Source organism: Danaus plexippus, chromosome 24, assembly GCF_018135715.1.
Source record: "Danaus plexippus chromosome 24, MEX_DaPlex, whole genome shotgun sequence".
Lineage (NCBI taxonomy): Eukaryota > Metazoa > Arthropoda > Insecta > Lepidoptera > Nymphalidae > Danaus > Danaus plexippus.
In genome coordinates this window covers 4,430,084-4,456,509 of record NC_083552.1, presented here as the reverse complement: position 1 = coordinate 4,456,509, position 26,426 = coordinate 4,430,084, and the positions used below count along the sequence as shown (strand labels likewise).

Here is a 26,426-nt window from a genome sequence, read left to right as displayed (position 1 = left end):
ACATCACTTTCAGGTCATTTATATTTATCTGTTCTATACATTATAATAAAAAACGTTTTAGGGTTCCGTGTTCATCTGACTTGGGTTTTCGATATCATTTCATAGAAATATTAATATCATCAAATTATTTTTATTACATGACGTAAAACCATTTAAATTTAAAGTTTTTCAAATTAACATATTAATTTTTATTAATAATTGAAAGTGTTTTTTATATTAAAACCTTTTTTGTGTAACGATAGGCGTTACCTTTTAATAAGTCGGTTAAATCTAACTTAATTTTCACGGAACCCTAACTGCAAATGAATTTGCACTCTTCGCTTTATATAATGTATGTTTAAACTATATCCCAGAAGTCAGAATTATTAGAAAAAAATATTAAGGAAAAGTACATTGAAATAAAATATTAATATCTATATGTGGATTGTTGTTTTGATGACAAAAAATGTTTTTGCTATTTCCTTGAAATGTCAAGAGAGATATCTTCTCGAAGGCATCTTAATAATTCCAATTATATTTGCATATGCAAGTTTCCAATAAAGCTTTAAGCTTTTATTATATATTTTTTTTGTGATGTTTATAAGAAGTGTGCTTTTCTTGGAATGATCTTATAATTTTTAATTATTAAATTCCCTTAAATAATTCGTTTTTTTTTTGACCGTGTTACTTTATAAAAATTTGCAAATGTTTTTGCACAAATAAATTTAATTAAAATATTTAAAGTGTTTTTATATGAATGTATATTTTAAATTATAAAAATTAAAAAAAATATTTTTTTTTTATTAAAAATCCTCGCATCTGTCGCCATTATGATTAATGTGTGAATAAAAAAGTTGCGATATATTTATGATTTATTTCCTTACTAATATTTTAACTATATTTTTCTTTAATTAAGGTTAACTTAGCGTAAAAAAAAAACAACCTTACCTGTGTCATATTTATTTCATGGTTTCCAATATAACGTATGATGTATATATTTTTTTCTCATGTCAATTGACCTGCCGACATTGAGGTGCTAAAATTTTGGAGGAAAAATAGCAGCAAATGAACGGTTTTAATTATACAGAATTTACCGGTTTGTTTTTTATGTCACTCCGATGGCATTTATTAGTTAGCATAAAAATTAAGGCCGTATTTACAGGGATACATAGATTTAAAGATTATATACGTTTGATTAATTTGTAATTCTCTTGTTGCAGAAAATGGAGGAAGCCATAGACAATACGAGGGAACAAATGATAATTAAATGAAAAAAAAAAAACAAATTATCAGTGAAACTGTGATTGATATACGATCTCTTTGATAACTTCTGTGCGATTAATTGTGTATAATAAGACGATATTATAATAAAAATTATAAAATGCCCGCGATTCTGACTAAGATAAAGGAGCAGGCGTTTAGGGTTCAGCCGACGATAGCGTTGGGGGTAGGAGTTGGTGTGGCCTTAGCAGCCTGTGCAGCTTATGGTGCCAGGGAGAGGAAACCGAACATCACATGCCATAATAATAATAACTATAAGGTAAGCATACATATATTATTAGTCAATTGCTTAAAATACTTTCACATGAGGCGAAACCTCTTAGCATTCCGTGGATTCACCGTGAGGGTGTCGGGTCCATCGCGTTGTAGGCAGAGGAGCTTCAACAGTGCCTGAGATTTGTGACTCAGGTGTAGGCTTAAGGGGCCCTTATATAATACGCGTTAAACGCTCACCTCTACCGTCCAAGCTCCTCTCTCTACTATAACTATAACTATAGGGCCTATAAACTACTAGGGCTGCCTTCGAAGTATGTTCTAAGAATGAACTGACGTTAGTTCTGGGCACATCCAAGTCTTTTAGTTGGCTGTAGAGAGATTCGGCTGTTATATCTCTCGCTCCTAGAAAATGTTTGGAAAACGAAGAAAATAATTTCCAATTAATCCCTAAGTCAATTATGTATTGACAATGAATTTGATGTTTCTTTGCTGGATGCTATATAACTTTGTGTATTTACATTTAAACACAAAAGAAAACATAATAAGTCAATATAATAACTGTGAATAATGACATAATTATTGTTATTGTATAATGGATGGGCTGGGAACGTAATTTTTAAATTATCGTTGAAATGACTTCCGGGTTGTTTAACGCGGGAGCTTGTTTTCTTAATGCACTTTTTATTTTATTTTTTTAATTATATACTTTTTGTTTCATACATTTAGTTAACAGTGTATGGAAATAAACTGGCTATGTGAATTAAATTATAGTCTGTTATTTGATAGTTTAGCTGGAAGCTTTATTTATTTATACCAAAAAGTGGAAAGAAATTTGGTGCATAAAGGGTAACTTATCTCTTAAAACATATATTTACTTTGTACATTTATTGTAATGAACGGCTGGGTAGAATAAAGGAACCTCTTTTAGTTATGAATCGTAGTAGAAATGTCAATGATTTTAAGTTAAGATAAATAGTGTATATATATATATATATATATATATATATATATATATATATACAGTATACGTAGTATATATATATAGTAATGAACTAAAACTGATAAATAATATTGCTTTTGTGATCTTCCATTCTTGCCAAATCACATTGATGTGATTACAATCTTGCAATATGTACATACTTCACTCGAACGAAGTCGCGAGTAGAAGCCAGTATAATTTATCAATTAATATAAAATTTTTTTAATATAGCTATAAAAATATTTTTAGAAATTTGAATATTTATATTATTACGTAGATATTTATAAAATATTCACGTAACAATTAATTCACGTAACAATTATAAGTTTAGAGTTTTGTTAATAGATTAAAAAAGTCCATTAAATTAAAACCTCTTTTTAGTCTTTTGCTTATTATTTTTTTACAAAAAGCTAATAAAATTTAGCATCACCATGGCATCAACATAGAACAATTCACGGACAGACAAATAATTGTATAATATTATACCAATGGAGAAATGCATTTTATATCGAAGGTTATATTATATTTTAATTGAATTTTTGTGCTAACTTCCGGTTAATTTACTCTGGCTGTATAAACGCGATCTTTAATTTTAATGTCATTTCTGACGTAAGAAACGTTCTTCACATCTAACCTCACAGAAAAAAAAAAACACAGCACAGATAAAATCTATTAATTAGTATTAAATTTAAATATATTTTAAATGTAATATGTATTTTTAGATTAACGTACATATATTACTAAATATCTTTTTACTGTTATTCTCGTATTCAAGAGCTTTATATTTAATAAAAAATAAATTATAATGGTAAACAGTTTCGTTTGAAAGTAATTTCGATTTTATTTCAACATATTCAATTATTACAAAATGTATATCAAATTTGGTCTGTGGCAATTTATATAAGGGACGCTCCATAATTTAAATTTCGTCAAGTGAAACTTATAAGGCCTTTCTACTCAAGTAGAGCGCCTTGAGGCGGCTTAGCCTTTGATAGAACGTACTCGAAGGTATTAATGTGTGTAAAACAATAACACATACATGTAATAATATATTGTATTTACAAATTTGAATAAAATGACTTTGAACAAAAACAATACAAATACAATTCACACGGCAGCGAATGGTTTAAAAAAAAATAAGTATTTTTTTTATAATAAACAAAGAAGTCGGTGCTAAATTCTATAATAATTTTAAATTATTATGACATATAACGACAAAAATATATGATTTTTTTTTTTTTGTTTATATTAAATCTGTTTATGTTTAGTGTTTTAATATCTCTGCCATGAAAGTGTTTCGTAACTCTGACGTTATGCGTGACCTCGAACGAATCTTTTTTTCGTAGAATTCTAATTGATATACATATTTTGTTTATTTATCTGATTACATTAACTTTTAATTTTGTTAAGGTTGACACAGACATTTCATTAAAATGATGAAGCGATTTTGTTTCAAAAAAAAGTATCTATAGATAAGATCTAAGACTTTTTCGAGTATTCATTTACATAAAACTAATATTGTTCCATTTACAACTCGTTTTTTTTATTAATTTATGACAGGCTAAGGAGATGAAAATCATCAGCCCGTGATCACGGTTGCTGCAAACCGAAGCGTCGGGTGTATGTAGTTAAAATAATAAAATGACGCCTAGGAAATCCGAAAATATTAGTTTTATTTAAATATCGATATATTTCTTTTTTTTCAATTTGTCAAATTTGACGTTAAACAAAATCAATATGGCGGAATAAGGATTAAAAAAAGTTCTAAAGACTATATTCAAACACAGCCTTGATACAACCAGTGTAGCTTTTCATTTCCGTTTCCCACAAAAACATTGTTCGGTGCAACAAACTTGAAACAATGGAGTGAATACATATTTTTCATATGAATGAATGAAAAAAAAAGATATATATATATGATGTTACATTATTCATACATTGAATGTATTGTAACTTGATCATATTAACGGATCAGTTTTTTAACAAGGAAAAACATTTCTAAATATTTTATTAGTATAGTAAGCACCAATATGAATGATGGAGATGAAGTCAATATATTACCGTGTTAAACATTTCGTGTCTGTATTGCAGGTAGCTAAAAATGGTCAACTGGAAGCCGTGTCGAATGGTGAAGCTACCACTTGTGGTGGTAGGTGTGGGGCTGCTCAGTGCGCTCTGTGCCGCGGCGAGGTAGACACAGACAACAAACAGAATATTGTAAGTGTATATAGATAGTTGATATTCAGTTTAGAAGAAACAAAAATTGTATAGATGAGACCACAATTTAATTTGTACTTGTTAGGTTAGGTTGACAAACCTCTGTTAGGTTAGGTTGTCAAACTTTTGTTAGGTTAGGTTTAATGACGTTTTAACTATGCGTATTTTTTATTTTAATTTTATACAAATTACATGTTTACCGATTAGTTTCAAGTTTAAGACAATAACCACTTATCTAAAACTTAAGGTAAACTGTACTTAAACAATGACCAAATAAGGAAATTGACCGTTTACGCTTTGAAAAATTGGTTACCATTATTTTCATACTTAGAATTGTTTTCGTTTATACTTTTAAGGAAAATAGAAGTAAAAATATGAATGGAAAATATCCAATGACACTTGAATATATATTGCCTTAATAATAATAGTTAATGTACACCCTAAATTAACAAGTATTAAAGTTTCAGTACAAATGTACAATATTGGCGGTCGTATCACTAAAGAGACATCTCCATCACAACCGACAAGGTGGACTAAAATATACGAGAGATTTAATGGCAACAGAAATAACATATAAATTAAAATTGTGAACTGATAATGATTTAAATAGAAGCTTTAATTATAAATTTATAGAAAGTGATAACGAGAAAATATTTAACCAATGACCATTCCAGATATCGTGCATAAAAAAATTTCAGGATATATTTTTTTAATTTATATATTTTATTAAATGACCAGTCTTGTTTTTGCTTTTTTCTTTTTGGCAAACCTTTTTTGTGACGTTAAAAATAAACGAATAAGATTTATGTCATTTGTTTATTTTTGAATAAATTTTCTACTCGCCGAGTAAACTTTGTCGGGTTAAACCTTTAACGTCTTTTACGTTATAATATTAAATTATTTATGATATGTGTTTTTCCCGTTTACAGTTTATTTAATTAATAAAATGTGATTTATTAAGTGACATTAAATTAATATTTACTAAGTATATTCATATATATAATATGTATATCCTCCTATACGACTGTTTCTTCTGAGTATATAATTAGTTGAAAGTGTAAACTGTGCAACTTTCAGTTTGTCGTTATTACCGACTTTCTTCGTTTTATCTAGGTTCTCCAATTTCTCTAGTTGGCACGTAAATTGTCTTGGTACATGGCAGGGATTTATATTTATAGAAGGTATTTCCTGCGGCTTTGTTCGTTAACGGGATGTCATGGATAAATCATACGTTATAATTAAACTACATTTAAATGAAATGGTCGATTCAATTAAGACGGTACAATAGTTAGTGACAAATAAAACACATATGTACATTACTACATATTACTATTATTGAAAAAAAAAAACGATAGTTTCAATTATTATTTTTAAGGTCTCTCAGGTTTGGTCCCTTGGATGACGTACCGCAGGATATGCTTACCAAAAGTTTGTACTGTCACACTGCACACGGAGAGTTAACAGTTTTTCATTCATAAATTAACACATTTTATTAACGTAGGTTATTGAATGAGACGGAAAACGCTTGGTTTGTAGTGAGATGATTAAAATTTGGGTACTGTTCTACATTGACTACGACAAATCTTATATATATATAAAGCAACACGCTTTTATTGCATGATATGAAACTAAAAAGTGTAAAATAATTTTCCTTATAGGAAAAAAATTATAATGAACGAAATATATTAATATTATTGTGAAAAAGCGTATATATATTTTAATCGTTTTGTGTAGTCGCTGTTAGATTTGTTGAATTATTTGTACTAGCCGCAGTCTTTAATACATCATTAGGGCCAAGTACGATCAAAGTTTAGGATCTCCGAAGTATAATTGGTTATCTGCCTTTGTTGTATTTAACCAGGACAGGGCATTAACCAGTGGCCGATAATTTATAAGTACTTGTAAATACAATTATGTCTTTTGTCCTAGTATATATATATAATATATGTATATATATATATATATATATATATATAATTTATTAAGATTTCTGAAACTGTTTTTTTTTTAAATTTCAATCTATATTAAATAAGACGATCTCAATCACTACTCATTGCAGTGTTACTTAGTAATACTAGTGAGTTATTTTCCTAAAGCAGAGTAAATATATATATCGAGAGACGTTTTTCTCCGTCTACCAAAATTAATATCATCCTTATCTGAAAAAAATCTAGGAAGATGCAGACGAAACTCAATCAGTGGAAGAGCACGTGCCAGGGCTGAACCTTGAGTTCCTCAAACAGATCGTCAGCCTGGCGAAGATCATGGTTCCAGGGTTCAGAAGTCATGAGGTTGCGTTGCTATCAGCTCACACCGTCTGCTTGTTCTCTAGAACTTTCCTCTCCATATACGTGGCATCCTTGGAAGGCTCTATAGGTAGGTGACTTGACATATATGGTTTGTTTCTTATTAGCTGTTAATTTTTTTATCAAATATAGGAAAACGGCTTAGAAAGGTCAGCAATTGTTTGGACATTGACTTTGGATGACACGAAAAAAATTTTCTTCGACCAAACAATGTAAAAATATTAAATATTTTGTAATTTGTTTGAAAGGTTCTTAAAATAATAAGAGTTTGTTAGACGAACTGATGACACAAATGTCTGATGAGGTTTTTTGTTCACCAGTGAGACACATAGTCCAAAAAGACCTTAGGTCTTTCGCGGCGCTGTTGATGCAGTGGTTCGGTATCGCGATACCAGCTACCTTCATCAATTCCATGATCAGGTACCTGGAGAGCAGATTGGCGCTCGCCTTCCGCACCCGCCTGGTGAACCACGCTTACGAACTGTACTTCAAGAACCAAACCTACTATAGGGTAGCCAATCTAGACGCTAGGATAGAAAACGCGGATCACAGGTATGTGTGTATCCAATTACAAGAAATTCCTATTAAATCCATCTATAAAGTCTTGTTTGAACAAATAAATTTATAATAGACAACTTAATGATTTATTTAATGTAATTTTATAGCATTTCTGAAAACTATGGAATTGACAGCGTATATATTTAAACCACTCATAATTTTAATCAAATAAGTCTATCATTTGAAGTCTTACGTACCAATGGTTTAGTATATCAAATAAAAAATGTGCATCACACCTTAAATTATCATTATATAACTCATATAAAAAAATAAAACCAAATTTCTAACCACGACTTGATTAAGATGAGACCAAAGTTTGATTAGAAATTCCTTTCGAACTTTTATCTGTTCTACGTCTTTATCTTATCTTTACCTTTTCTATTTCAGATTGACAGAAGATGTGTCAGTGTTCAGCCAATCAGTGGCTCATTTGTACAGTTCACTGACGAAGCCTTGCTTCGACCTTTTGCTGATAGTGTTGACACTTGCTACATACTCCAATAAAATGAAAGGAAACATATTCCTTGGTGAGAAATTTGTTAAGATACAGAATATGTGTTTGTGTGTTAACATCTCAGAAACTAGAAAGCGGTATTATTAATATTAAATTATATAAAAATAGTTTTTATCCTTTAATTTAATAAATCGATTCATTATAATTTTCTTTTAATGTTTAAAAGCTTCTGTTACAATAAACAAATCTATAAAGAAAATTTAAAAAAAGAATAATCTTTACAATCATTATTGTAGGAGATGAGGGTAGCTGCATAAAAGTTGTAGTTTAAAACACATTAACTAGGAGGAATCATTTTATATGTCTTACTAAAGAAGTCTTTATTATTATAATGTAATATTGTGAAGATTATTCTTATAGTTGTAATGTTTTGTATGTTCAGGGCCGGGTATAGCAACGGTCGTGATCTGTCTCACGGGTCAGCTGCTGAGGATCCTGAGTCCAAGGTTCGGTGCCCTGGCTGGGGAGGAGGCGAGGATGAAGGCTAACCTCAGACACGTACACTCTAGACTGATAGCTCATGCTGAAGAAGTAGCCTTCTATGGTGGACATAAGGTATATATACACACACATATATATATATACAGTATGAAAAATAATTTTATATTTTGTTATACATTCAATTTAGCTGTCTATATCCTTATAGATTATTATTATCCTTAGATTTACTGTAGAAAATAAAATAGTGAAATCTTATTTTCATTAACTGTATATATATATATATATATATATATATATATATATATATATAAAGATAAAATTATATTGTAGTTGACAACAAAATGATTATTTATTACAAATACTTGTGGTCAGCTCGTCTCAATTCCTTTAAAGAGATTTCATATGTTTTAAATATCAGAAATTAATTCTACTACAACTATTCTTATTGAGATCTAAGACTTTAGCGAGTATTCGTTTAAATGAAACTAATATATTCGGATTACTACGCGTTATTTATAATTTTAACTGCATACTGCCGGCGTTTCAGTTACTTTGCAGCAACCGTGATCACGGGCAGACGAGATGTGAATTATTCTTATAAAACCATCCTTAATAAAACATTCCAGGTAGAGTTAAGCCAGTTGCAGTCGGCGTATAAAGAGCTGGTCGCCCAGATGACATGCGTGTTCAATAAGAAGCTGTGGTACGTCATGCTGGAACAGTTCTGTATGAAGTACGTGTGGTCCGGGACCGGCATGGTCATGCTAGCGCTGCCCATCCTCACCGGGACCAGGATAGATGGTTAGTTCAATATATAACATTGATACATGTTTGTAAGTGGTAGAGCCCAGCTTTGGTCAAATAGTTACACCTGGAACATGGGCCCTATCGACCGGGAAGTACCACCCTCTCACAGAAGATCGGCGTGAAGTAGCCTTTAATGGCTGCGTTTGTCCGATGAGTGAGAGAGACGGTTGCCCTTTCTCTTTCCCACCCTTTCCTCTCCCTCTCCCACAATCAAGGTCGTCAACGCATCCGCAACATCCCTCATGTTGCAGATGTCCATGGGCGACGGTTACTGCCTTCATGAGTAGACCGTCTGCTCGTTTGACACCTTTGAAATAATAAAAATACCTGATCTTGTTCTCCTCTATAGTACACTAACCAAAATATTGTCATACTAAACGGTGAGCATTTTATTTATTAATAAATCATCTGACAGGACAGTACTGTCAAAGGTTTGTCAGTGTTGTGACATAACCGCAAACGGTCCGTGTAGTGTGACAATGCATCTATATGATTGGGACACAAAACTGTTAAGTGTGAATAATATTTCCTGTAACACTGACGATGACCTGTTCCTCAGGCAACACGGGCGAGGGCATCAGCGCTAGGACGGAGTACATGACCACGTCAAGGAACCTTCTGAATTCGGCAGCGGACGCTATCGAGAGGCTCATGTCCAGTTACAAGGTATGTCGAACTACCCACCGATTCTACAGCTTTATAACCTGCCCACGCCCTGAATATAACTGGTATTAATAGTTACGATCTATTATTTCTTAATGAGAACCACAAAAGGTATATCCGTATCCCTTACCAGCTTATAGCGATGGGTACTAAGTAATATACAATTTTTATATATAAAAAAAATAAAGTAATAAGTTTTTTCTAAATTATTTGGGAGACATTTATTTACTTTAGACTGGATGATCATCATAATCTGGTGGTTTATATTGAATGCCTAACCATTGTATCTTGACCTGTACGCTGCCCTGCCTGCAGGAGATCGTGACTCTTGCGGGCTACTCTCGCCGCGTGTCCGACATGCTGGTCGTGTTCGGTGAGGTCGCGCGAGGTCGTTGTGTGAGAGCCGTTCACGTCGCTGCTCCGAACACCAACGGCTTCCAGGTCACCTTCAAGGACGGCCAGCCGGTACCGCAGGGTCAGTTGGAACAGATATTAGTATACATACATAGTGAAGGAAGAAGCGAAACTACGAAGTGTCACTTCTTCACGAATTACGAAATCAAAACAATTGTTATTCACTAAATTTGAAAATACAAGCCGACTATATTAAATTATATGAACAATAAGTGCGTATTTCCGTTAATTTCTCGACGCTCACACTGTTTTCTTCGCCGCATAACAAGAATACCATGCGCATGTGCTTGGAATCCACCTTCTGTCTCTTTCTCTCCTACTTTCTATATCTGTGTGTCTTTCCTTCTCTCTCCCTCAGCGTATAACGTTTAACGCAACCTTGTTGTACGTCGCATAAGAAGTTTCACTTCGACAAGCTTGTTTATTGTGAGCAGTTATATTATATGGAATGTCTATTGGTCGTTTTAGGCCTACTTTATTCAACTTATCAGATTTTCTTATTATTACTGAGATTTATGCATATATTTGTAAAATTTTGGTCAGAGAGAATATATATATATATACATATATGTATATATATATATATATATATATATATATATATATATATATATATATCCAGTGTAAATTCTTTATAAAAGGTATTCCATAAAGGTATGGTAATCATGAAAATGTTAATCTCAATTGCAGGTAAAATTTCCTATACGACGGATCTCTCTATACTTTTACGGAATGTGCCGATAGTGACCCCGTCATGTGACGTGGTCGCTAGCGGGGTGACCCTGGAACTTCGCCCCGGGACACATCTACTTATTGTAGGACCCAACGGATGCGGGAAGTCCAGGTCAGTGAAGACGCCAGACAAAAAACGCTACAAAATTCGATCTCATTTAGAAATTGAATGTTTTGCATTTGGTCGTTACTTTAATATATATTTTCGTGTTAATCAGAGTCCCGCGTCTTGTTGCGCCAACTGTTCCGCGGGATCATGATTTATGACGTGACTTGGTCTGGAACTGGTCTCTGTTAAATGTACCTTTCGTATGACCAAATACAATTTTCATAAAACCTTCAATTATTGAATTAACCAAGACAAAATATTTTTTTCTTATCAAAGAACAACTTATACTTAATTCTGTATACTTAGTCAATATTATGTTGTATGTATGTACGTCTCTCCCGCAGTCTGTTCCGTATCATCTCTGGTCTGTGGCCAGTGTTTGGAGGCGAGTTGAGCGTTCCTCGTCCCTGTGAGTGTGCTCACTGTGCCGAGCATGACGCCCCGGGGACTCCCCCTGAGAGGTGTCTCGCTAGACCTGTCATGTTCTACATACCGCAGAGGTGAGACTTAGTCTAGACTGAGAGCGATGATGAGGTTATATAGAGATCGTACCTGCTAGTTTACTTTAAAAAGGTTTGTTATTTACTAGTTAAATTTTGTAATTGGCGTTAATCAACATTCAGCCGTTGTTAGCACTGTATTGATAACGAGTATTCTCATACTGTCTGAGGTCCTCGAGAACAGATCTTAGAATTCTATATCCGAAATACTTTTGTTTATTTTGATATTAATAATAATCGAACACTGAGGGACTGACTTTTCCTAATGTTCTATAAGTTTTTTTTTTATATATGACCTTCTTTTTTTAACTTTTTTTTCGTTTCTCCTCGTGGCCAGTATTATGTATTTGTATAAAGTCTGGGTGTAATATTAATCCACTGTACACCACCAGGCCCTACATGTCCGAGGGTTCCCTCATCGACCAGATCACGTACCCGTCCCGCGCGGCCCCGGGGGACCTGTCTGCGGAGGCCCGCGCCGCTCACATCCTGCGCGTGGTGCGCTTGGACGCGTGTGCGGCGCGGCACGGAGGCCTGCGGGCCGTGCGCGACTGGAAGAGCACCCTCTCAGGGGGAGAGAAACAGAGAGTCGCCTGCGCCAGAATGTTTTACCACAGGTGATGCTCTGAACATGATGGCGTCCAACTAATATATTTCAGATTACTACGCGTATTTTATAATTAAAACTACATACTGCCGACGTTTCGGTTACTTTGCAGCAACCGTGACCACGGGCAGACGAGACGAGATTCCATATTTTATAGAGATAGTCACATCTACATATAGAGTATATAAAGCGAAATTTTCTTTATTTTTGACATCTTTTTCTACTTAGAACTTACCATTAAAAAAAAACATATGTATATAATATGTATTTTATTTAATATATTATACGTCCAGGCCGGTGTACGCGTTGCTGGACGAGTGCACGAGCGCCGTTTCCATGGAGACGGAAGTGGTGATGTACGAGGAGGCGGTCAAGGAGGGAATCACGCTGCTGTCCATAACACACCGACCGAGTGTCTGGTCAGTACAGATATGTATATACAGGACATAAAAAAAGTACTGAATAATACATGTATACTAGTAGGAACGCGATACCTCAGTTGGCAAAGCGGCTGAAACGCGACAGCAGAAGTCGCGGGTCCGAAACCAGCTAGCGGCTATTAATTTTATATTGGAATTTTAATTCAGGCTTTTAAATTGTTACTAATTTTATTCAAATAAATGCGTTGGAACTATCGCGTGAAGATTCATGGATGAGAAATTGTATGTATTGTAAGGTCGCTGGTGGGGAGATCGCTGAATGTGGCTTAGGAAATGCTTTCTCTACATCCTAAATCAAATAATAAAACCTTGGTTACAGTCCTTCTTCACGTGTTAAGGTGTTGTGTTACATGATCTTCCTAATCTTTTTACTCTCGTATTATATAAAACCCTGTATTTGCACCAAATACGTTTCAGCGATAGTAGCCATTCATTACAAGTAGACCGTCAGCTGGTTGGTCTCCTCATTACTGAGAAAAATATAAGAGTTATACCAACATGAACTCTGAGCTCCTGAAGGTTCTGTCACGGTATATGAACTAAAATATGCAGCATCTATCCTGGCATCTTAGATGTCATATGTTTAATGCAATTTAATCACTCGCGATCATTCCTCAGGAAATATCACACCCACGTGCTGGAATTCGACGGAACCGGAAATTGGTCGTTCAGACCCTTGGAGAAGGATGCGGCCGCTATAACACCAGGGCTGCCGAGACTCAGCGAAGTTAAGGAGGACGAGGCGAAGGAAGCGACTATTAACTGATAGGAGAGCCGGTCCATCCGGGATATATACAGCGTGTAGCGCGCGGTTGTACATATGTGATAAGGACATATACAGGACGTTCACTACAATAGTGAGCTGATGATTGTGATGATAATATAGTTTTGTATTGAAAGTTATTTAGTTTATTGTAAGTGAGACAGGCGACGCCGTGTTGACAATCCGATCCAAATATAACAGTCTCGTTGTTCACTTTGTAATTATAGCATCCTCCTACCAAAATGGCCTGATACATTGTCATTTCGTAAATTCTATTTAAAATTTCTTTTATATTTAACAGTTTGTATATTTTTTGGAATCTTTTTTCTTGTAGTTACAACAAAATGGCTGTCAGAAATTTTAATACATATCTTTGTGTGTTAATCACGTGTTGTGTTTTGTTTGATTGAATTGAGACTTAAAGTGTAAAGTGACGCTAGGGGTGTGATAAAATAAAGGGGTTATATAAATATATATTTTATTTCGTATTGTTTCCTTTATGACCTCATTAATTCACTTTAAATCAACGATTTAAATTGTTTTGAAAGTATGACGCGACAGTGTAAATTAATAGTTGGCTGCGACTGGACATCTTGGAGGTCTAAGGTTCAAATCTAGTTAATATCGTTAAGTTTCATAGTATTTTGTTTCAAAGTTAAATAATTCTAGGATCTCATATATTTTCTAAACGTTTTCTTTATATTTAAACAAATTTTTTATTAAATGTATTACTTAGAAAGATATTGAAATCAGAATTATTTTTGATTTAGAACATTATTTTCAACGAGGGCAAAAAATTGAGACTCTAAGTAAAAGGCTTTTTGATTTGGAAACAAAAAGAATATATTTGAAAGGCGGATGCTTATGATGTGTCAGCAGGAGACAATTGAAGTTGACCTTGAACGAAATGCAGGTAGGCGATGAACCGATAATGATTTTTTGAAGACCTTTGATAGAGCGAATCACTTTGTTAGAATGGAATAACTTAAAACATTAACTGTGAACAAATGAATTCTCAATCAATCGAAATTGTACATAAGATGATGACATTGTTACATATTTTATTGAGGGTTTCCTCCTATTGGTATTATCTCAAACTAAAGTGTCCCCCAAGGTAACATTGTTGGACCTCTTTTACTAAACATATGTATTACTAGTTGAAAAAATTTACATGAAATCTGAGGTACCTTATATTCAATATACCGTCGGTTTTTGAAATGGCATTGAAAATTAAAAATTTAAAGGGTTTCTTACTTGCGTGAGCAACGTAACGTTATACGGTGTAATCAATATAGAGCCCGAGTATTGTAACAATTACTGCTAAAGCTGTTGACTTAGGTTCATTGGAAGAACAAGTACTTATCTCTGCACTAACATAAGTTATTCTATAATAACGTGACAAAGAATAATCTAGCAGAGTATTCCGTTTTATTCCTGCAACATTATTAAAAACATCAAGGATAGAGTCGTTGCAAACATTGTGTTGTTTAATTAAACTATTTATAAAACTACATTACATTGATTATATTTAAATTTAGTGGTTTTTTTAACAAGATGCAAGTTAAGGGCATGAAAGATAAAGAAGCTGAGAAGATAATAAATTAACATAAGTATTATCAAGGTTTCACGTATTCGGGAGGCATGAACAAAATATTTTTTTATTAAAAGATTCTAAAATTTTAGGTTTTAATTATTTAACTTTATTATATAAATATATTTAATAACTAAAGAAACTATTAATTTTTAACCAGTCGTTAGGTAATAGATATTCCGATTAATAAATAACCTTAATTAGAATGGATAAAAAATGTCTACTTAAGCGTTTTATCGAGTGTACGGAACCATTAGTTTCGGACATTGTGAAGCAGTTTTAACAACAAGCATTATGAAGTTTATTGTAATTATATTTCCTTTATCTCTCTGTCACGAAATAAGAACATAAGAGTGTTTTTAACAATGTTTTCTAATATATTTCATATCTTCCAGGTCTTTACGGTTGTCTGTTTGTCAGTCTTATCAAGTTCACATCGACTGGGTTTTAGAAGACCTGAAAATGATTTTGATACAGATGTAGGATCAGATATCGGATCGGACTTTGGATCAGGTCTTGACGTGGATGCTCCAGCTGCAGCTAATGCAGAGGCGGTCGCAGACGGAACAGGGACAGCAACAGCGAATGCAAAAGCTGTTGCCCGAGGTTCAGGACGAGCTAATGCTGTGGCGAGGGCTGTAGCGAACTCTATGTCCGACATGTTTGGACCACGATCACGAAGTGCTGCAAGTAGCTACGAGAAAGGAGTAAATTTTGGTGAAAATCAATTCAACAGCGGTGCCAGTGGTACTGAAAGTCAAAGTTTCTACAAACGAGGTCATAGAAACTTCTACAACCACGAACATCACCACAGCAAAGTTACTAAAGTAAGTAAAGATGTTCGTCAACTGTTTCTCCTTGATATGTAGCTGTTAAATTTACAATGTATTAATATAGGTCGAGCACGCTGAGACCAGTGACGAGCACGACATCGGCGGAAGTCAAGCCAACGACGGAGGTGCTCATAAATCAAATGCCTTCGATAAATACGAGAACGGCGCCAGTTTCTTTGGAAATACCTTCGAGAATGACGCCCAAGAAGTTGAGACGACGCTCTAAAACAATTAAATTAAATAAACCATCCATAAAAATTACGTTTACCTTTCAATAAATTTCCTGACATTTTATATCCATATAATTACATGTCATCCTCTGATATCTAACTATCCACTATAATCCACTTGCGCGGATTTTTCTAAATCTAATGGCACTTTTATCATACCTTTGTCGCAATTTAAATAGTAATTTTGAATACAGGTCATTTTTATTAATTATTTTTACATTAAAACAAGATTGTAATCCTATAATTAAGCACTATTACAACATAACACTAACAGGCCCAAAGAAGGACTAATTAGTAGTTTTTAAGATCAAAGTTGCATTTAACGAAGTTATATGTGTATTGGAATTAAATGAAGCAGGAATTGAATCTTTTCATTTCGGACATAAAAAGCAAAACTTTGTCTTATTATAATGCAACTTAATATAGGCTTTGCTGTCTGACTGAGATGTGCTAACCACGATCTTATACACAAAAAGTCCCGATATAAATAACGTTTGCTACTGGATTTTCTTGATAATGTCACAAAAAACAACTGACAGACATTCTCATCTATCTGTCCGTGATCACGGTTGCTGCAAAGTATACGAAACATCGGGAGTATGTAGTAAAATAATAAATAAACGCGTAGTAATCCGAAAATATTAGTTTTAATTAAATATCTTATTAATTATTATAGTATAAGGTACAAGGCAAAAAAATAACAAAGATTCCTGTTCAATACTTACTAGATGTCTCTTACAGCATTGAGAAACTAATTAAATAATATTTATCCTCAATGCATTTTTTACGTCTAAAAAAGTTAAAGTTGTGAAAGAATTACGTATTGAACCGTTTTCATAGTTATTTTATAAATGTCATTTAATATTCTTAAGAAAAGCATTAAACCTGCACCTGGGTCGCAGGTCCCAGGCACTGTTGAAGCTCCTCTTCCTGCAAGGATGGACCCGGCGCTCACACGGTGAATCCATGGAATGATGAGAAGTTTCGTCTCTAATATTCTTCAGTAAACGAAGTACGACTTTAGTATTAAACTTCGGTTTGTAATGCGTGTTTAATATTCTCAGTAAAGCTCAGCATCCAGCAGTAATAAAGCCAACGGTGGTTTCCACTTAGAATAAAAACCAACTTACATGCATTTAATTGGGATGTCTTTTACTTGTCCCACTTTGAAATTATAATAAAAAAATACATTTTCCTGTCCATATGTATCCAATACAAACGCATTTAGCTAAGAGAAAATTAAATCTTATTTCTTAATTTCAACCGTTGACCTGTGCCACTTCATCTCTAGTTTTGAAATTATCATCTATTAATGAGGAAGGATTTGAATTTGTATTTCGCGTAGTCCAAAATATAAAGATTAACAACTTAAGAATAAGAGTTATGATCTATTGATATAGAAGAAATTTTACAGGGCCAACCTAACATAGTGTAGAAAGGCATACCCGCTTATATAAAATGGACTCGTTTTTATTTCTACAATGTATATAATATTTTGGTCTAGTTCAAAATACGAAATAGGAAAAGGAAATAAAAATTAAAAATTTATTTTGAGTGAATGGAATAATTTAATGTATAATTATATGGCTTAATGCTTTATATAGTGGCTTCCATTTGTGTGGCTTTTTCCATGTCATTCATAAATCTGCTGGCGCCATTGTCATGTTTATTAAACCCACTTGCTTGATGAGCGCCTTCATCATAAGACTCACTGCCGCCAACGTCGTGTTCGTCACTGGTTTCAGCGTGCTCGATCTACAAAAGAATATTAAATAGTTAGGATTTGACGGAACTGAGTGGCTGATATGAATTTGTACACTGAGAGATACACAAAGTTACATACTTTGGTGACGCTGCTATGATGACGTCTATGATCGTGATAATCTTGCCGGCGTTTGTTGTGGAAGCCTTGACTTTCTCCACCGCTAGCACCACTGTTATATTGATTTTCACCAAAGCTAGTGCCTTTTTCGTAACGACTTGCAGAACCTTGTGACCGTGGCCTAAACCCTCCTACTCTAGAATTTGCGACAGCTTTCGCTACAGCATTAGCACCACCTGATCCTCTTGCTATCGCTTTTGCATTCGCTGTTGCCGATCCACCACCGGTTGCTACAGCTTCTGCATTAGCTACAGCAGAAGCGTCACTATCAAGTCCTCTCTCAATGTCAGATCCAAGATTCGTATCATAATCTGATCCCGAGTCTCCTTCGAAGTGATTTCCTAATCTTCTAAAGCCAAGCCGATGGGACTTAACCAAAACCGCAAAGCAGACAATAGTCAAGATCTGAAAAAATAATGCATTAAAAAAACATTAGAATGAGAATTAAATGAAGCAAAAGCGATGTTGTGAAAAAAAACTATTTTAAAAAAGTCAAAACTTACAACGAATTTCATGGTTTTATTGAGATATGGTAAGGTAAGGACTACACAACGACCTGGGCTGGAATGCTCCAATAAATCTGTGTAGACGCTTAAATAGTCATTTTAATCCATAGAACAATCCATTTCGATTATTTCTAATCATTAACTTATCATTAATTACCCTATTACTATTACAAGAACTTAGTAAATCACTGCTCATTAAAGTAAATTACGAATGTCTGTGTATATGCAAGTAAGATCTATAATGCAGATGTTGGACAGAGTGTAGGTACTTTTACAGAATACTCAATACATATATGTAAAAACAATTGGGGTATGCTAATTGGATAATGTGAACTTCGTTATGAATCTTATATTTTAAACGCCTTCAGCAAAAATTAATGTACTCTTTAAGTTCTGTCGATTTGTTATTGACTAACTCTTACCAGCGACTCCGTCTGCATAAAAAAACAATGAAAAACTTTTAAGCGCTGTATGTAATAACGCTTAATTTCGAGATCGTGATAAAAAGTAGCCTAAGTTACTCATTACGTCAGCTATCTGCCAATAAAGTCCTGTCAAAATCGGTCCAGACGTTGCAGAGATAAGCCGGAACAAACAGACAGAAAAACAGACTAAAATTGAATAAAATATTGTTTTGCTGTACTAATGTACCTTATATTCATATGCATATACAATTTAATTCAATATATTATATTACAAACAGACACTCCAATTTTATTTCTATAGCATATTCTTTAATTTTTTGGACCAATAAAATTATTGTTTATAAAATACCAGAAAATATTCTTAATGTTGATAAACAAATTATAACTATTGTTGGCACGTTAGTGACGTTAGCTACAGACGGAACGCCGAAGAAAAACTAAAGATTTCTTTAAACTAATTTTATTTAAAATTTATCTCACAGTGTAACTTAATGTACGACTTACTCGATGTAAGCTTGTACAATGTGATGTTGATAAAATAATGGAACGGTATTTATACAATTTAAAGTCCCACAACATTCCCGATCAATTGGGATCGTTCTTTGCTTTAAGTTTTTAACACTTGGGAATCAAGAAATTCATTCCTGTGTGCGATTTTACATACGTAAATAAATCAGCGTTGTGTCTTACCGACGGTAACACTCGAGAAATAAGCACTTCATTACTGACTGTCGTTTTATCACACTCAAATAAATTAACGTAATTTTTGATATTTTTATGGAAAAGTGTTTATGTAACTCGTTGTTTGCTGTCTTTTACCAAACCAATCTACTAACAAAAAAGTATATTTTTGTAAGAAATTAAACTGACATTTAGCCCGCTTGAGAACTCCCTTACTTATACAACATAATAGAAGACTGCTTTTTATTAGAATTAATTTACTATATATTTGAATTTGCTTAGAAAAAAGGCTTGAAGAAATTACAGGAACTACTAATAACTTCTCAAAATTTATATTATATGTACATACATAGATAAGATATTCCACCACGAAAATTTTGAAACAGCCAACTTGTATTGTGTGGAGACAAAAATTGTTCCAAATTTTTCACACTACTGTTATAATAAAACTACAGTTAATTAGATTTACATAAAAATATTTACATAGTAGATCTTATAGTGTGAAGAGATTTAATTTATTTAGAACCTTAAAGTTAAGTGCAATATAGTTGAAAATCCGACCAAAATAATTTCATGTATTTGAAAAAGGTTTATAAAATTGTGAATTCCGTTGAAACAAATATTCAACTTCAACTCAAATAATAGTGAAATACAAGTCATAAGATAAATACGAAAAATAAATAGCTTCGCAGTACTAAAACAACTTCAAACATCATCAATCAATCACGACGCAGGCAAAGAAATTAGAAAAGCGAAACCTAATCTACTAGATTACTGAGATACTTGTATAACTGTAGACATTGAGATTGTTTTACATATATATATAATATATCATGATCGATTACAAAATGTGTGAATTCGTTTACTTTAACAGGTTGTATAGAGGAGAACGTCTTTGTATAAAACAAATAGGTTACGTTTAACTATGAAGTAAGTAATATTAATATGGTTTTTATATTATTATTGCTATTATTCAATCTTCTTAATTTTTAAAACTGTCTAATTCTGTACACGTTAATAACTTCATAATTAACTTAAAGATACACGTATTAGCTAAATATTGAAGTGATAACTTCATATCGGAGGGTAAAACGCTTCGTAACGTAACGCGTAACGCGTAACCTCACTCAGTCTGGTTACCCTTTCTCTCTCGTAATACGGCATCAGTATTACACAGATGCGGCAAAAGTGTTTCGAGTAATATTTAATGTATTCATAAACAGATCATCAATTTAATGTATATAAAATTTTATAAGTACCACAATTTCTGTAACAAATAGTTTAATTTATCGCTTCTGTCGAACGTACCGAGACGCACAAATTTGTTTATAACTGAAATACATAAAAATGCATACTTGTATTAAGTTTCCTAACGGCAAATAACATTTTTGCCATCACTATATCTTATTCTAAAGTTATATTATTTAAGCAATTACTTCAATATTAATAAGACTATTCAAACTATCTGTCAACATGTCAGTTTAGTTAGGGACCGTTACTTTTTATATACCTATTAATTTGCTTGAAACATCATTCGTGACTAACTATAACATAAAAATAATATTAAAATTAGTCTTAGTTTTACATTTTTTATACAGTATATATGATCCTCTGTTTGCATTAAATTGAATTTGTGTTGTTTTAGATCTAACAACATATGTAGTTCCTAATTTTGACTTCAGTCGAGACTGTTAAGTTTTACTTCATTCAAATGTCAATCCCGGATCGCGTCTCGTCCATTCTACATGACACTGGCAGAATATACTGAGTACGTCTTTGCACGGATGAAGGCCATATAATAAAAAAAAATAAAAAAAATTCTATTTCATATTAAACGTCGTATCGTTAAACATAATATTCTATTAGTTTATCGGTTTCTCGGCACGCCTTTGAAAAAGTTAATTGTTTAAATGTATCGAGGAGATAAAGAAATAACTAGTTCAGAGGTCAACAATAAAAGGACCTGTGTGTTGCGTCAGATTAGGTACACTCACTGGAGATACGAATTTCGTCATTGAATTACATATGTTTATTTTTAATTAATTTTGATAATTTAATTATTTTCGTTTCTGGTAATCGGTGATGTAATATTGAAGAATTTTCGGATGATACTATGTCGTCAGCCACTTTAAGAAACATATATATAAATATATATATATATTCTTTCTTTCTTGTTGTCATATGTATGTAAGCGATTTATTTCTATAATTTCCGTCAAGATACAAAATGGAGGCTGCACATGTACATTCCTCTGGACTCTGGTGTTTTATCCGACTGGTTTCAAAGAAAAAGAGTTTATATTTTTAAATTTAATCATACGTATGTTTATGAGTCTGTGGTCCGTGAACCTGTATACAAATTACTCATATTATAGCTCACTTTGCGTTTAATATCGTGTTATATAAAGACTTGCGCTTTAAGTTACATTATTGGGCAAGAAAAAAATTTTTTATCGATTATTTTTAATCCATCTTAGTAGGGTCTATTGAATAACGTTGATCGAACAACGCTAAAGGCTAATGAATTGACAAAAAATAATGAAAAACGTTTATAGTAGAAAATGCTTTGCTTGAACTAACATTAAAAGTATCTACACGTAGGTTGGGTCATTTCTATCTACTTTTGTATACCGAACTAACAATACAAGAAAGTAGTTATTATTATTTATCTTCAAAATATTACTAACTAAGTATAAAACACTAATACATTAGGAATATCTTTTCTTATTAATATAATATTTTTATAAGTATTGTTAACTAATTAAATAGGTAATAATTTTTTTTTTATATTAGATATGGGTAACATTTTTTTATGATTCTTTATAAGATAATGATATTTAAGAATTTCATGAGTACATATTTAAAATTAAAAAAATCGGACATAGTTCTCAGTTTTTTTAACAATATTTTACATTTTATTTTAGTCTAAATAACTTTACAGCGACCGTGATCACGGGCGGATGAGATGAAAATGATGTGAAGAAAAGTAGGGAAAATATAAAAAATAACATAATAGTCTTCTAGTCATATTCGAATAATACTTGGTTTATAACATATTTGTTCGTGCACAACTAACAGTAAACACCAAGGTTCTTGCAAACCTTTTCTTAACTACTTTACTTTTTTGCGTGATGAACTTCATTAAATGTTAAATTTAACTATGTTTAATGAGATGTAAGACATTGGCGAGCATTGATTCAAATTAAACCAATAGTTTCGGATTTAGTATGTTTTTTGTTATTAATTTAAGTTGGTGACCAACCGACAGACGTTCTCATCTCGTCTGTCCGTGATCACGGTTTGTGCACAGTAACCGACAATTCGGGGATATGTTGTTAAAATTATAATAAACGCGTAGTAAATGCGAAAATATTAGTTTAGTTTCATTATGTTTGATATTATCCTCGCAACAGTGCTGTGGTCTTAAGAATTGTGTTAGTTTAACTCAATCTATCATAATTCTGTAGTTCGTCCCAGCTGGTTCCCGACGCACAAGGTATATATATCCACGGACGGGTCTGGCAATTATAAAAATTATTAACCGATCAGGTTTTTCATAGTGAAAATGGGCCAAAAAACAGTATGGAATATACACATTATATAAAAAAAAAATGTTTCAGGGAAATCAATTATCTATAAAAATCCTATTTTTGTTTTACATTTCGAATACTTTTTTAGTTTCAAAGTATATATGTATTTTTTGGATTTTAGTATTTAAATGAAACTAATATTTTTCGGATTACTACGCGTATTTTATTATATCAGAACTACATACTCTCGACGTTTCTGTTACTGTGCAGCAACCGTGATCACGGGCAGACGAGATGTGAATGTGAAGAAAAATTATACTAGTTTCATTTAGCTGAATACTCGTGAAAGTCTTAGATCTCATAACCTAAGTATTTGTAACAAATAAAGTAGTTTTGTAGAAATTTTAATTCATTATTCTTACTTCTGATTCCGATATCAAACAGATAGGATACTTCATTCATTCGTTCATAATACTTCATTATAACAGATATCACATTCATAATATTTTAAGTGGTAGAGCCTAGCTGTGGTCAAGTTACTACAGCTCGAACATGGGCTGGCTCGACCGGGAAAGTACCACCGTCTCACAGAAGATCGGCGTGAAGTAGCCGTTAGTGGCTAAGTTTCGTTCGATGAGTGAGAGAGGCGGTTGCCCTTTCCCTGTTCTCATCCTTTCCTGCTATCACCTTATTCCCACCCGTCTCTTACCTCAACAACCAAGGTTGGGCGACGGTGACTACTGCCCATCGAGTAGGCCGTCTGCTCGTTTACCATCTTTTAAATTAAAAAAAAAATAAAGCTGACTATTATCAAGTTTTGAATCTGATGGAGTTTATTTAATAGAATAAATGGAAGGAACACTTCTGACGATTGTAATAATCAGTTAAATAAGTATTGAGGTATTTTACAGAAAAAGTTGTTTTGGAAATGGGCCATTTTTTCTCTTTAATTGGGAAAGTATAAAAATATAATTATAAAAATTATCGATTACATTAATTATGACAGATTATAATTGGTTCTCCCGAGATTTATATACATATATATGTATAACTGTTCCTGTGTTATTAGAATAATTTATTGTTAATGTAATTGTTTTATTAATCACAAAGACTTTTTTTCATGTTATTTTATGTCTCGTCTTTCTCTTCACAGGATTATGTAGTTTTAAAATAATAAAACCTCGTAGTACATCCGGAACTATTAGTTAGTTGGGGCTCCTTAAACATACACCTGCGTCACAAGTCCAGGCACTGTTGAAGCCTCTCTCCCTGCAACGCGATGGACCCGCCTCCCGTACGGTGATTCCTGGAATGATGACAGGTTTCGTCTCTATTTTTGAATGAATTCTCGCGAGGTTCTGAGATATCATTACTATGAGCACATTTATTTTATGAAAAAAATCTTGGTAGACCACTACGTAAATAATTTATTTACGGTTTAATTTATTTAGTATAAATTTTACTTGATAATGACTGCTGTTGTAACCAAGACGACGTGAAAGACAAAAGTGTTGTTAAAATATGTACAAGCCAGAGCTTTATGTAACAACCTAAATATGTTTTTCTTAAGGTGCTTAAGGAATCAAAAAACAAAAATATTTTTTTATTAAAAAAACAAATGTATGAAAATAGCTCTTAAAACAGTTTCGTTCAAACCAGGAAATATCTTTATCTGTCACAAGGTTATATTATTTTTAAAACAAATGCTTTTTTTTATTTTTATCATATATGTATATATATATTTTTTATATTATTTTTTTTTATTATACCTACTGTATATTTCTTCCGCTTTAGACGAGGGTCACGTATGTGATTGGTGATCGTACCAACCAATCCCAATTACAAGATAACGCATCAGTAATTATATGAAATGTTATCAAATGTAATTTTATTTAATAAAAAATATATATTTATATAAAGAAAACGCCCATTATCTGACAATTCAATGCCATATATATTTTTTTGACGTAAATATCAAACAGTCAAATGATATTTTATATATATATATATGTATATATGTTTGCAAAAGAAAAATTATATCATTGCAAAAAGTAAAAATAATATTCTGCATATGCACACATCAACGTTGCCTAGGGATATTTCATTTTTACCTTATTATATGAAATTCTGTATATATTTTGTTAACACAATTATATATGAAATTGAAGTTTATATTATGATTTATACTTGCAATACATAAAAAGAGATGCATCCAAGATTTTTAATTAATTTTTTTGTGATTTTATTTTTGGGTGTAATTTTTACTTGGTACATAATGGATTTTATGTGGGAAATTGTGAAAGTTAGAGTCATAAAATAAGAAAAAAAGCGTTTAATTAACCTTAACAATCAGTATTTCCTCCCCTAACATTAATTAGAGTTCGGCTTCGGTTATTCATGCTCAAAATTAAGTTATCCAAGTCGAGCGGTGGTATCAGGTCTCAGGTTCTTTTCAAGTGCAGGAGAAGTTGTTCTTCTGTTATCAAATTCGGAGAAAAATTTACCATAGCTCTTCGTTGTAATTTTCATTTTCATTTTTAATTGTCTGATTTCATGTTCCCTAAGCTCAGTGGATACCAGCTCAGCCGTATGGGCACTTGAATTATCGTGCAGGAGTTAGATCTCCCGACCCATTTGTACCCTGTTTGGGATAATCACAGGTTCCACATAACAATGAATGTAACACACGTTGAAATTAGGAAAATTGGAGAAAAGAAGAAAATGTGTAACCACTTTTAATTTTTCAGAACTTCACTGTTTTATTGTAACATGAACCAACTTCTCGACGGCCAAATCCAATAATCGACATTCTTTTGTTTCAAAATGAGTTTTTTATTTTTTTTGAATTTGGAAAGCAATGGCGGAGAAGAAGAAGTGGAGAAGAAAATATATACAAACTTTTTTTATACAGAAAACAGTTTTTAAGTTAACAATTCTTTCATGTAATATCCCTAGACATTGTTGATGTATACTTTCCCGACTCAACATCTAAATTGACTTAGACTAATAACGATTTTCTATAATATGATATAAATTTTTATTCTCAAAAACTAACAATGAACCACATGTGTAGGTATGTAGCGAAATAACTGATGCAACACAAACTTAAATTAATATAAGTATAGATAAGAAGTATTTAATAAAAATCGGCGATATTCCTAGTTCTTGACCTCTTAAAATCATTTCATTTAACAATTATATCACGTTATATAGATTAAATAAT

The 26,426-nt window shown here is 32.5% G+C and overlaps 3 protein-coding genes across 4 annotated transcripts in view; 2 read left to right on the top strand and 1 right to left on the bottom strand.

The window, feature by feature from the left end:
- LOC116776042 (ATP-binding cassette sub-family D member 1) overlaps positions 1 to 13,996 on the top strand; it is a 42,376-nt gene extending 28,380 nt beyond the window's left edge. For both annotated transcript variants that reach the window (XM_061524280.1, XM_061524281.1), the window contains exons 2-15: positions 1,200 to 1,519; positions 4,547 to 4,672; positions 6,847 to 7,048; positions 7,299 to 7,530; positions 7,924 to 8,063; positions 8,433 to 8,605; positions 9,118 to 9,292; positions 9,858 to 9,964; positions 10,277 to 10,436; positions 11,066 to 11,219; positions 11,561 to 11,716; positions 12,109 to 12,333; positions 12,617 to 12,742; positions 13,382 to 13,996. In XM_061524280.1, coding sequence (XP_061380264.1) covers positions 1,361 to 1,519; positions 4,547 to 4,672; positions 6,847 to 7,048; positions 7,299 to 7,530; positions 7,924 to 8,063; positions 8,433 to 8,605; positions 9,118 to 9,292; positions 9,858 to 9,964; positions 10,277 to 10,436; positions 11,066 to 11,219; positions 11,561 to 11,716; positions 12,109 to 12,333; positions 12,617 to 12,742; positions 13,382 to 13,529 — 2,283 coding nt within the window. In that variant the 5' untranslated portion in view covers positions 1,200 to 1,360 and the 3' untranslated portion in view covers positions 13,530 to 13,996. The remainder of the gene's footprint in view (positions 1 to 1,199; positions 1,520 to 4,546; positions 4,673 to 6,846; positions 7,049 to 7,298; positions 7,531 to 7,923; positions 8,064 to 8,432; positions 8,606 to 9,117; positions 9,293 to 9,857; positions 9,965 to 10,276; positions 10,437 to 11,065; positions 11,220 to 11,560; positions 11,717 to 12,108; positions 12,334 to 12,616; positions 12,743 to 13,381) is intronic.
- A 120-nt stretch (positions 13,997 to 14,116) lies between these two features.
- Positions 14,117 to 16,211, top strand: LOC116776041 (uncharacterized). Its single transcript, XM_032669135.2, has 2 exons — positions 14,117 to 15,944; positions 16,015 to 16,211. Exons 1-2 carry the CDS (start codon positions 15,483 to 15,485, stop codon positions 16,174 to 16,176), a joined length of 624 nt encoding a protein of 207 aa, XP_032525026.2. The 5' UTR covers positions 14,117 to 15,482; the 3' UTR covers positions 16,177 to 16,211.
- A 1,541-nt stretch (positions 16,212 to 17,752) lies between these two features.
- Positions 17,753 to 18,640, bottom strand: LOC116776040 (uncharacterized). Its single transcript, XM_032669133.2, has 3 exons — positions 18,566 to 18,640; positions 18,024 to 18,467; positions 17,753 to 17,935 (listed from the first exon to the last, which is right to left on the bottom strand). Exons 1-3 carry the CDS (start codon positions 18,575 to 18,577, stop codon positions 17,777 to 17,779), a joined length of 615 nt encoding a protein of 204 aa, XP_032525024.2. The 5' UTR covers positions 18,578 to 18,640; the 3' UTR covers positions 17,753 to 17,776.
- Positions 18,641 to 26,426: the final 7,786 nt, after the last annotated feature.

Bases quoted from the DNA above. Each gene is read 5' to 3' on its own strand.
- LOC116776040 (XM_032669133.2), bottom strand. The intron at 17,936-18,023 runs GTATGTAACTTT...ATTCTTTTGTAG, and splicing joins ATCATAGCAGCGTCACCAAA to ATCGAGCACGCTGAAACCAG.
- LOC116776041 (XM_032669135.2), top strand. From the start codon at position 15,483: ATGTTTTCTAATATATTTCATATCTTCCAGGTCTTTACGGTTGTCTGT. The intron at 15,945-16,014 runs GTAAGTAAAGAT...GTATTAATATAG, and splicing joins ACCACAGCAAAGTTACTAAA to GTCGAGCACGCTGAGACCAG.